Genomic DNA, 13,191 nt, shown 5'->3' on the forward strand with positions numbered 1-13,191 from the left:
ATGACATCTTTGAAGAAGCCCTTCCACAACTTGGGTATAAAGAATCTAAGGACCTAGCTGGTCGAGCATGTCAATCAACTATAGTAAAGAATCACGTGCAAAATAATACATATAGCTGCCATATTGCAACTTCACATCAAGTACATGTTCAGGTGCAGTATATCCTCATTATATGCATTGCTAAGAGTTCAAAATATCCATCTTACACGAGTAAAAAATCCAAACAGCGGACCATATCTCTCACTGCAATAAAAATTACTCCACAGAACTACAGATTTGGTAAATGTGTCTAAACTGATCCCAACTATTTCAGGTTTCCTATATTTTTTAAATTATTAAAAAAATTGTAGATACATAAGCTTGTACAGGGATAAAATATACATGCATCAACATAGATAAGTACCTACTTCTATCCATATAAAGTTCATTGCCTTGTTTCTGGCCACCATAAGCTCTCTCTCTCCCCCAGTCCTCGAAAACCCATTAACAACAAATGTGCAGTTAATGCCCCTTATATTAACAATCTAAGGTTTCTTCCTCTATTACCTGCTTTATCTCATTATTCAAAAAGGCAGCAGAATCTTCACCTTCAAAATGCCGAGGTTTGGAATTGCTTTCCTTGGAAAGAAGAAATTAGGAATAACTGTTGCGCTAGCAGTATGATATTTATTGTTTCCCTTCTGAAAATGTACATGTAACCTATGACTGATTTCACCCCAAATCACTATTCAACAAATTCACATTACTAGCTGCTTTTGATGGCGGCCTGTTGATCTTCTCAAGTAACCTACTGAAAGCTAATTTAACGGGTATGCAAGCTACTGTAGTGGGCCCAATTGATTCTGGCTTTATCGGTCCATCCATTTGACCACTATTGCCAACTTGTATTGGCTTGATACTAACGTTTTGCTCAGTAGCTATTGAAGAGAGGGTTCTAGTTTTCTGACTAGATGATAAGCTTACTTTCTTTGGTGGCTTTTTCAAAAACTTTCTGTCAGTTGGAGGCCGAGGAATGTGAGGGAGGTTGCTCCTCTCCAGGCTTGGCTTATAACTGAAACTCCCTGCATTTAATTTCTTGGATGGCAGTTTCCCTTCTTGATATAAGAGGGGAAGATCATTGGTGGCTTCATCACCATCCAGTGCCGATGATAAATGAGGACGTGGGACCCGCCGAAAATTTGCCGTTCTCCTTGCAGTTCTCCAAGCTGGCTGAAGTGTAGTATTTTCATTGTTAAACACTTCATTACCAAAATCAACAGTGGAGAGAAGAGTTTCAGCTGAACCGTCTTCTAGGGCTTCAATCTGAATTGGGTGCCCTATAATAGCCTTCCCATTTAACTTGCTCATAAGAGAAACAATAGGGACAGGCTCTTTTTGGTAGCTTGCTTGTACCTTCAAATCCACATTGACCAGCATGGATCTCGGCTTCCCACCAAAATGATAATGGGCATCAAAATACGGATCAAATTGCTCTCCTTTGACACCCCAGTATCCTCTCAAAGCAGGCGGATCCTCCCATCTCAAGTCTTCCCAGCCAACCATTTTACGACCAACAACACTACTTCGACCCCTGGATGCAGCTCTTGATGTCAGGGAATATTTACTGACCAATCTTACTTTCTGATTGCCAAAATCCCTTTCATCTGCATCATTATCGCCATCATCATCCTCATCTTCCTCTTCCCCTTCCCCTTCCTCATCATCATCAACACTATAATCGAAATCATCATTTCTGTGGAAACTCAAATTCTGCCTCAATGTTCTATGCCTTAAACCACTTCCCCTTTCTTCAGGATATGTTCCATGAATGGAACCTTTTCCATTACTTGCATCCACAGACCTTTTTGTAACATTGCGAGTATTCCTCTTACCTTTCAATCGCCATTTGGACACTGCATCATTAGCAGAAACATGGTCATGAAGATAAAGGTGAGACATGTCACCCGAAAATGCTGACTCATCATGCTCTTCAGTGCTAATAATTCCATGTTCTTGTGCTTCAGATCTTCCAAGAGTATTCCATTCTGCTACTGTAGATACATCCAAACAGCAGTAGATTAAAGGATGATGAGAAAAAAAATTTTAAATAACCAATCCAATGCAAGCACTCGATACAAGGCAGTTCTAAAAAATAGGGCAATAAGAAAGTATGAGTTGAGCTCCAACACCAACTTCTCAAGAAGATTATTAAGAAATTAAGCTTATTAATAATAGTAATAAGATACATAATTAATAATAGGCAGACTTGAAACCTGATAGCAAAGTTGTGTCTTCATCCATTTCTGGTTCCGTCTCAGAAAAGTCGGACTCAGACTCAGAAGAACCAGTTTCAGAAGAATCGGTTTCGACATCTTCCGTAAAACCAGAAGAGTTCTCTTCAATGAAAGAACCAGAATAAGGATGACCATTACCCGCTCCAAATTGGGAAGTTGACATCTCAATCCGACTTCGAGAAGTCTCACCATAATCCAAAGAATCACTATGCTCCGCTGTCAAGTAGACACCTCTTCTCCTCTTTGCTCGGGAAGCAAGTCCTGTCTGCTCCACGCCTGAAATAGAAGTAGAAACTTTGTCAGGTAGCAAGGAATGAGGGACTCCTAATTTTGCACTACTCTGAAAAACTTGAATGAGAGGACGATGCTTATCACGTCTCTTCACCAAAAGTTTCCCGATAAACCCCCCATGTGATCTGTTCCTTTCGAATAAGGAATTTTTACCGTTTGCATGACTTGCATTTCGCATGCTAAGAACACCACCACTGGGAAGAGCATCAGCATGGTGATCAGCTGTAGGTTTCCAAAAACCATTTGAACCAACAGAAGGCGAAGGCATTTGTTTGGCAGGGGTAATCTTGAGACCAAAGTCCTGCAAGCCTCTCATACGAGGCATGATTTCAGAATGATCATCATCCCCACTTAGTTGATTTCCATCCATGGTTTTCTGTGAAGAGAGAAGACTGCCTATAGACTTGTCCTTATGATATTTTTCAAGTCTGCTAGGAAATTGATGTGGAATGGAATTTCCAAGTTTTCCATTATCATCTCCAAAATTTTCTGAACAACTAACCAATCTCTTTTTCATACCAGCAGATGATTTACTGCTTGTCCGATCAGAATCTATACCCAACTTTCCTTGTTTGCCCAAAATTTGCTTCTCAAGTTCAAGAGCATGCAGAATAGCATCTTCTCGACGTGCATATTTCTCTCTTTTCTTTATAGGCATCCCCTGGGAGGATTCAGCTTTTTCAATACAATCATCAAACTCCCCACATCTAAATGCCTTCACACGCTTGGATTTTTCTAAATTGTACCAGTCCCTGAGAAGAAATACAAGAAAAGAGTCTTATAAATATCAAGTACGCACAATAAAACAGCCATGAATACAGAATAAGATTTTATTACAACATTTTCGTTATTAAATATCAAATAAATATATAAATCAAAGAAGAAGGAAACCATGTATATAGCAACACAGGCAATGAACATTATATTTCAAGGAATTTCTCAAAGAAACTAGCCTGACATTATATTTTACTTTGAAGTGCTCTGACAAGCAGTTTTATACTGATCAGCATACCAAAGCATAATCCAGTTGCTACATGAGAAATCAGAACAAAATTATCTTTTGAGACTGATTGCATAACCCATGGAAACATGTAACTTAACAGAGATTTTGCAAGATTACCACAGCAGAAAATTTTAAAAGATTAAAGAAACGAAGAAAGAAACAAAGGCAAAAAAGTACAGGCACTGAGGTCACTAATGGTGCAGAAGAAGGGAGAGGGAACCATGGAAAACTGAATAGGCCTTTTAATGTAAAGATTTTTAGGTCCTTCATTTGGAGTAGAAAGCACGATGATGGCTACCTTCACAATTTAAATAATTCTGCCTAATGTAGTCATCAGCGGTGTATTTGAGCTTGCTACACCATGCGATGCTTGTTCTGAGAGTCCCAGGAAGAACACTAAAGGCGTTTATGCATGGACTCTTTTTTTTTTTATTTGTAAAAACGAAAAATGACCAACACCTTCAAAATCTCAGTTTATGAGTTCTACGGACATGTATACATATATATTTGATGCAGATATAAAAAATAGCACAAAAATCATTTCTCAGAAAAAAAAATTAGCGAGGTCATGAAAATTAAATTTATAAAGTTTCCTACCAACCCAAAAGAGCATGTTCACTCAGCTAATATCATATGAAATGCACAATATACTATTATTTCAAATATACTCGTAAGCCCATGGACTCATTTATGATTTGAACAAAAAAAGAAGAAGTCCTCCATAATCGACCCCACAGTAATTGCAGGGAGCTTACCGACAGCATCAAAATATAGCATTTTTATTGAGAAGATTAAGAAAAAATCCCAGATATAATTTTGAATAGATAAAAATTAGAGACAAGGGAGAGAGACTCACACGCTAGCGTCTTCCCTTCCGAGAAGCTTGACGGGAGTACCGGACCGCGGAGACGTGAGATGCGAAGACGCGAGCTCTTCGGGCCCCAGTATCTTCCCGGGCCACCACGAACCGTTCCTCCTCCTCACCCACACAATCGATCCCGGGATGCAGCCTGACGGACCGGATCCCTCACTCTCCATAACTCCCTCCCTCTCTCTCTCTCTCTCTCTCTCTCTCTGAATCTGTTGGGCTCAGCCACCGGCGAAGAAGAAACGGAAGGTCCGAGAAGGGGCGTATCCGATATGGGGAATTTGGGTTAGGGTTAGGGATTCCATGCAATTCAGAATTGGGGATTTTTCTTGGTTTCCATTTCTAGGGTTTTCACAGTTTTCAATTTGTTAGAATTCCTTTATCGATAATTCAACGGCCGGTCGTGTTAGTTTTGGTTTGGTTGCAATTAATTTTTTGTGTACTTTGCACTGAGTACGCAATACTACGGGCTTCTGCTTCGGGGCCCAACTGACATGCCTTTAATAGTTCAGATGTTTAAAACCGGGTTGGTCTCGTCTAGCCTGGGCTGGGCTTTAAAGTACTAACCATGTTTATTTGAAGAGTAGTATTATTACATGTATGTACAATTTTATGCATAATATTACATAGAAAATAACTTATAACCTGTGTCTCCTATAAATATTATATATCGGTGAGCAATGTCATCTTGTCACGTAAAAAGATCATGAGTGAAATTGAGACCGCGTAAATAGAGAATAAGCTCTCTCACTCTCTATTTCTTGAAGTCTCTCGATCTGAAGCTCTCTTACTCTCTCTGTCTCTCGAGGGTCCCTCTATCTCTGCTCTCTCACTCTCTCTATCTCCTGAGCCTCCTGAGAAAACCCAAATCCAAATCCTCACTCTGCCTTTCTCTGTCTCTTGATCCGAAAGATGGAAAACCTAAACCCTTCCTCACACTACCTCGCTCCTTCACTCCATCTCCGACTCTCTCCTTCCCTCTCGTGACCGAATCCTAACATGACATCCAAGACTTGCAAAGAAGACGTCGAGGTAATCATCTTTTGGATTTCGTTGTTCATATTTCTCTTTACAGTAGATTAGGATTGTATTTTTGAGAAATCCCTAATTTTATTTTTGAGAAATCTCTAATTTTTGGTTGTTTAATTTTGTAGGATTTTTTCATTGCTACTTGATTTCCCACAAAACCCTAACCCAGGAATTTGACTCCACCGAAGAATGAAGGTACTTAGTTTGATAGAAATCTGAGTTCGGATCTTAGTAGGGTGAAATGTGGAATCAGGTTGATAACTGTTCTTATGCTTGCTGTTCTATTCATTTCATTTGTGATAATAACTTCAGTCGTTAGACCTCAATGCACTACAATTAAATCCTTTGATTCTTGGATTAATGTTGCTGTTGTTGAGCTTGCATTTCATTTATGATAATAACTATTATTGAGCTTGTTGTTCTATTCATTTTATTTGTGATAATAACTTCATTCGTTAGACCTCAATGCACTACAATTAAATCCTTGGATACTTAGATTAATGCTGCTGTTGTTGAGCTTGCGTTGTTGAACTTGCATTTCATTTGTGATAATAACTGTTCTTCAGCTTGCTGTTGTTGCCTTCAAATTTTCAACTATCTTCTTGCTATTGTTGTTACATCGTATAACTGACGTGTAAAATGCAGTTTAACAGTGGTGCTATTCAAAAACAAAAAATGAAGCTTGGTTGGAGAGGCCACTTTGCTACTGTGGGATTTCATTAAAGCTAAGGATTACTGTGAAAGATACTAGTTTTGACAGATGTTTTTCAATTGTCCAAACTATAAGATGGACAAACAATGCGGATTTTTTCAATGAATTGATTTTAAAATGGAACAAAATAGTTGTTGCAAAATGACATTAGAGTTAGCTCAAAGAAGGAACAAAATGATCAATCAAGAACGTAAGTTGGCTGAAGAAGCAAAATTCAAAGCTATGGAAAAGAAATATAAGGAAACATTAAACCTTCTATTCTTGTCATGGTTTTGTATTGTTTTGTTTTGTACTATAATTACTTTGACTTTTGAACGATAATCATGTACTTTGACAATGCTAAGATGACCCTTTATTAATTTGCCTAGTCGATAAAATTGGTTAACGTTAATAATATTAATTACCACTGTTAAATGATGATTGCTATAATTTCTCTCTTTTCTTGTGGCTTGATAACTACTCTCTCTCTCTCTATATATATCTCTTTCTCTCTTCTTGTGGTTTACTTCTATTCTTCGGATGCTTGTTAAAGGATGCTTGCTATAATTTCTTTCTTTTCTTATAAATTGTGACATTTGAAATAATTGTCGAGTTGCCAACATACAATGTATATTTGACCCAAACAGATGAAAATGAGCAGACATTATAATTAAGCATTTTATTAGGACAGAACGTGTTATATATGATCCAAAACCAAGAAGACAAGTTCGTGACATAAACTCTAAGCTCTTAACAAGTATATATCAGCAATAAGTTCTTTTTTCTTTCTTTCTCTTACTCTTATTATTATTATTATTATTCTTCTTCTTCTTCCTTTTTTTTTCTTTTTTTTTTTCCAGTAAATAGCAATAAGCTAGTTAATATTTGGGTTTAGTTAGCTATATTATTATTATTATTATTATTATTATTATTATTATTATTATTATTATTATTTTGCTCTTTTCTATCTTTCTCTGTGGATATAAACAAGTAGCTGGCGTATTAAGAATAAGGAATTACAACACAAATGATTTATTAGCCACAAGGATTTATTACATATAATTGAATATTACTTGAAAACTTTGAAACTTTGAATCACAATAAAAGAAACATATTAATTACATGATAGTAAATCACAAGGAAATTAACAGCACTGCAACATGCCACATTGACTCATATTCACAAATAATGAACATAAAAAGTTTGAACTTAATTAATTTGCATGAAACGTTGGACGAACATTCTATAACTAGGTACATGATCTTCAAACAATAGCTCCAGAAATGTTTCATTGGTGGTCACAAGGTAAAATTCCAGTGAACATATCACATTACATTTATGAACACTTTCGTCAACATGGAAAAGTTAACAAAAGTAACACATTTTGAGCCGTGAAGAGCAATATTCAACATAGTAAATGTGAATGACACATAAAAATAACAGCAATCCAACAGCTCCAGAAATAATAGATTCCATGGATGTCAGATTCCATAGATGTCATTTGCTTTTATCTCCATAGGTTGTAACATTTAAAAAAATTAAATAAGTTTTGGAAAGTATCATCACATTCCATACAAAGAAGTTGCATACTCAAACTTAAAGCCCAATCTCATATTTATTGTTCAAGATCCACCCTTTGTGATATGTTGTCATTTGTATTTCCAATATCCTTACATGAAAGACAAAAAAAGCATAAAAATGAGGTTATTAAATTAAAAAACAAACAAAAGTTGGATCTTTGTACTATACCCCAATGAATGACAGTTGTTCTTGATATGACCATCAATCTAACAAATGCTACAACGCATTTTCTTTATTAATTGAGTCTCTCTCAGGTTCTTTGCTCTAAAAAATGTTGGTCTTCCTTTCGTTGGCACCTGTTGAGGATCTTGTAAAGTTTGTGAGAAATTTGATACTACTTGTGATCTTAACACAGGGGAATCATTACATGACATGTCTCTGCCTTCTAAATTTTGTGTTTCAATAGTATCCATCAAAAGCAACTCGTTGTGTACCTTGTCCAACGCAAGAGAAATGTGGTCCATTTTAAACCTTGATTACGAGCCAAGTTCTACAATATCGTAAAACCTCATCATCAAATGATTTTTTCGCATTATCATATCTTCTTGTATCGAAACATGGCCCTTGAAATTTGGTATTTCACATATAGCTAGACTCTTACCATTGATGGTCCATCGCTCTAGAACATGGTGATGTGGCAAACAATCTAAGTTTGATTTCTTCATGAAAACACATAGGATATGCCTACAAAGAAAGCCCAGTAACTCAAACATATGACATGTACATATTGCCTTTGCTTCTCTACAATCCAAAGTCACATAATAAATACGTCTGTCCTTGTCCTTAGGTGCCACCTCATACATCTTACATTCACCCTCTTTCTGAACTTTTGTTGCTTTGTACCGTTGGCAATTGAATAGTTCATCTTGAAAGATACTGAAAGACTTCCTTGTATACACTTTGGCCGCCTCTTCTTCAAATTTTTAACATGTTTTCAAAATTGGCCTAATTGATTTCGTTCTCACATCCTTCTCTTTCTCCTTAAAATAGAGTGCATATAAGGTTTTCTCGTACTAATGCACAAAGTCACTCAACATCAAGATTGATCGCACATAATTCTTGAAAAATTTATTCATGCCCTTGGTCCTTTGTGTGGTTGACATACTGGCACAAAATGTAGTTCTCATGTAAGCCGGAACCCACTTCTCTCATCGGTTGTAAAGATTTTATAGCTAATTATTACCTACTAGACCATACTTCACTAGTATTGAAACTAATTCCTCCTTGAACTCATTAGATGTTATTGTATCATGGATACAATGATGAAGCGTTTTTTAAAAGTTTGGAAACTTGTGAAAGACATATGCCAAATGTTCTGAAATTTTTTGTAAAATATGCCACAAACACAACCGGTGAGTTGTATTTGGGAGTACCTCTGCAATGGCCTTGGCCATAGCTTTGTCATCATCATTAATAATACTTGAATGGGTATGGCTAAGCATTTCTTCCTGCCATGTTCTTAGTAACCATATATAGGATTCAGCTGTCTCATTGACTAACAACGCGCAACCAAACATTATAGTTTGATGATGATGATTAACTCATGAGACTGCACAAATGACATCTTATAAACATTTATGAGATACGTCGCATCAAACGTGACAACATCTTCAAAATATTGATATACAGACCTTGATCTTACATCTGCCCAAAAATAACTTCTCATACACACATTCTCATCGACCTGGATAGAGTACGCCGACCTGGATAGAGTACGCAAACCCAGATTCTTTACACTGTTGTTCAAGAAAGTATGCATACAACCTGTGTGCATCTCCCTCTTCAAACAATTTTCTTCTTTTATTTCTCAAATAATTTTCGATGTCCTTTCCAATATAACCAATGTTAAAATCACCACGTGCTTCTTTGCTTAACACCGACATTATCTTTCTTGTTAGTACACCAAACTCATTCAAAGAGAGAATGAGATTTTTTTGCACGCGTGTTACTCCTTTATGTCCACGAAGCATACTGGTACTTCTTGGTATGAATAGCTCATGACTGTGTTCTGACTTGAACTTACATACTTTCCACCATGCACCATCATTTTTTTATACAAATGGTAGTTTTACACCCAGTTTTGGTTTCAGCGGGTTCAGGAATTTGTCTTTCTTTTTGTTTAAGATTTTCACGCCTAAATCCCTCCTTTGTACAAACATAGTATATTCCAATTAATTTTTTTCCCCATCTCCATAATTGCATATGGTTGGTCCTCACTGTAAAACATTTTCGTCTTGCATACGCCTTGTAAAATACTTGGGCGTCCTTAACTTCATCAAATTTCTTCCCAATGAACGGTTCAAAAAGTCCACTACTAGAAGCAGAAATGAAATTGACTCCATTTCCATCTCCATCTTCCACATTCACTCTATTATCATCAAAGTCTCCCAAATTCACGCCATCTCCCATAACCAATCCATCTCCCATCATATCACATTGATCTTCCACGGCTTCATCCTCAATAGTTTTATTTACAACTTGTGGACAGTTTCTAGTTGTTAGTATCTCAACATCATCATTATCCGAACTTCATCCACAATCCTTCATCCGAACATAAAACAATGTAATCAATAAAAGTTCAATCCCTAAAAAGATTCCAATATTATCAAATTACTATTCAAACTATTATGCAAATTCACACCATTGCCTTAGGAAAAAAGTTTAGAGGTTGAACCAAAACAAACATTACACAGCATATACCCCAAGCATGTCAGAGGAAATTAACAGAAACAAAACAACAAAGATCACTTTCATTTCAAAAGAACTGAAACCAATACACTAACTCTGCACAAACCCATCACTATATCAGATTACCTCAAGTTCTCTACTATTAGTACTCATATTCAGAATCTTACAAAGAGAATAACAAATATAACAATGAAACCAAAAAAAAAAAAAAAAAGAGTAAAAATAGATTTTGAATATAATAGGAAAATAGTAAGAATTAATTGAACATTAGAGAAAATTCCAAAGAAAAAAATTGCAAAGACAGAAAAAATAAACATTAGCTCACATATGCACAGAATAAAGGAACTAACCGAGTTATCTCACATATGCTCTTGATAAATCTAAAGATAAATAAATCCTCTTTTAACAACAAGGTAACAAACTAATCAAATCATGGATTTTAATTTATTGTAACAATTGGAAACTAGAGAATAAGAAAACACATACCATGTGAAATGCTTGGTTCATCCTTGTGCGGACAGTGGGAAATCAAAACAAAAAATTCTACAACAAGACACAGACTATTAGAAATTAGGGATTATAATGTGAACTATCCAGGTACCTGAGGCCCTTGAGAGTTGCAGGTCTTGATTTTGGGAGGGTTTTCGTGAAGAAGATCGAAGGAGAGACAGAGAAAGAGTACGGATTTCAATTTAGCGATTTCGGGGGAGAGAGAGAGAGAGAGAGAGAGAGAGAGAGTCGAGTGATTTCAGGAGGGATTTCTAGATCGAAGGAGACAGAGCGAGCTTCGAGTGAAATGAGGATTTCGGGAGACCGCGCTTCAAGCGAAATGAGAGATTTCATGAGAGAGAGCTTTGAGCCGGAAGGAGAAGAATCCATGCATATAATCCCATGCTATGCATCCCCAAAGTAAGAATTGAGGAAGGCTTACGTGGCAGCTTCCTATTGGCCTCCGATAAGACCACTATATAAGAGACACCAGCCAAAAGTGTTTCTATATTATATGTATTGTGTATCCATCTTATTTTATTGATTTTTTAATTCAAATTTTGAATTTTAAAATCTTTTATATTTCAATGATTGGCACGTTAGCACGCATAGTTATGTAAGTAAATTGTAAGTATATATAATATTTTTCTTATTTAAACCATGCAAAGTAGTACCTTAACAACATTTTCTACCCTCAAATGAGGAAAACCCAACCATTAGACGTTACTTTATTTTCTAGCTTCTCAATTGTTTTTAGAATTCTTTTACTCATCATCCTTACATTACACACTTGTAAAGAAAACAAAATAAAAAAGATAAAAAAAAAAAAAAAAAAAAACAACTCTACTCATCACACACCACACTTAATTTTTTTATTTTTATTTTTTTCTCTTATTAAATGTGTGGTGTATGGATGATGAGTAGAAGAAACCAATTAGTTTAGGAAGAATAAAATTAAAAAAATTTAAAATAAATAAAAATAAATGTGGTGTGTGGTGTGTAGTGTGTGAGGATGATGAGTAATAAAGTTCAAAAAATATAAGGAGATGTATGGTGTACACTTTTGGCCGAAAAATGTTTTCGACAGACTTTTTTTTTTTTTGTGAAAACCACGTATTTTTTCATTGTAAGATCTAAAAAATATTTTGTAGAAGTTTGGCTATCTATAAATTTGGACTATAAAAAAAGTAACACTTTGGATCCCTTATTAAGATTCGATGGTCAAGATTGAGTTATATCACTTTTTTTCATATGGTTAAATTGGAATAAACTATATTGTGTAAATCTTTTGTAGTTGGAGGGCAACGTTTATAGTTTATAATTCAAAGTGTAAAAGCTTTTTATTTTAAAGGTGTAAAGTAACCCTTTTTACAAAATTACATTTTTTTATTTTTTTCTATGCAAAATTGCCTAAGATTTTCTTCGGTTGATAATGTTTCCATTTTAAGCTAAAAATATTACTTTTGCCACTTAATGGAGTACGTCATTTTCTGTCTAGAGACTTCATTTTGCATTCATCAATATTTTCACCCCTACCAAACACCACTCAAATGTTTAAGGAAAAGAAGAATACAATTTCCATCTAAACAAACACATCATATGTTTAACTTCAATTATAAAGACAAACGCAATTACTTACTAACATCATTGGTTCCACATTAGTAAAGACGAATTCACAATTCTATGACTGAATTATAAAGATAATATTCGAGTAGCCTTCATGGGAGAGAGAAAGAATGGAGTCCACTCTGTCTCGAACATCCCTATAATATGAGACTCACCTATCCGCCCTACTCTTTGTGAGAGCTCCTCGAATTGTTTATAATTATATTCACAAATCTTCAATAATCTTTTTAAAAATAATATTGTATACAAGTTTAGAGCGTGCAAAATCAGCACATATCTTTTGAAAAAAACAAGAAGTTAAACACACTATTAAAAAGTAAGTTTTTTCATATAAATCTCACTTTTTTAAAAAAGAAATTACATACAATTTGCCCACCCTAAACTTTGACAAATCAAAATTTTTTTTTTTTCTTTTTCATAAAAGATGGAAGTGAGGGTTTTTTTTTTATTCTTTCTTTTGGTTTGGGCTCAACCTGACAGGCTGAGTACCAAAGCCCTAACTGGGCTGACCCGGCCCAATAATCATTTTCTTCTACAATGACACGTCCGAGGCACAAAATAGATCAAGATTCATTAGCCGGCACACCCTAATCCAATTCAAAATTCGAATTTCAAATTCCACGCTCCAACGGTCATATTCCCTAGGGTTTCT

At 35.5% G+C, this 13,191-nt stretch overlaps 1 protein-coding gene across 1 annotated transcript; it reads right to left on the reverse strand.

Annotated features, from left to right (window-relative positions):
• Positions 1-153: 153 nt before the first annotated feature.
• LOC121256246 lies at positions 154-4,847 on the reverse strand. The gene is made up of 4 exons (XM_041156963.1): positions 4,424-4,847; positions 2,718-3,316; positions 2,253-2,549; positions 154-2,030 (listed from the first exon to the last, which is right to left on the reverse strand). Exons 1-4 carry the CDS (start codon positions 4,603-4,605, stop codon positions 712-714), a joined length of 2,397 nt encoding a protein of 798 aa, XP_041012897.1. The 5' UTR covers positions 4,606-4,847; the 3' UTR covers positions 154-711.
• Positions 4,848-13,191: the final 8,344 nt, after the last annotated feature.

Source organism: Juglans microcarpa x Juglans regia, chromosome 3D (assembly GCF_004785595.1).
Source record: "Juglans microcarpa x Juglans regia isolate MS1-56 chromosome 3D, Jm3101_v1.0, whole genome shotgun sequence".
NCBI classification, from domain to species: domain Eukaryota; kingdom Viridiplantae; phylum Streptophyta; class Magnoliopsida; order Fagales; family Juglandaceae; genus Juglans; species Juglans microcarpa x Juglans regia.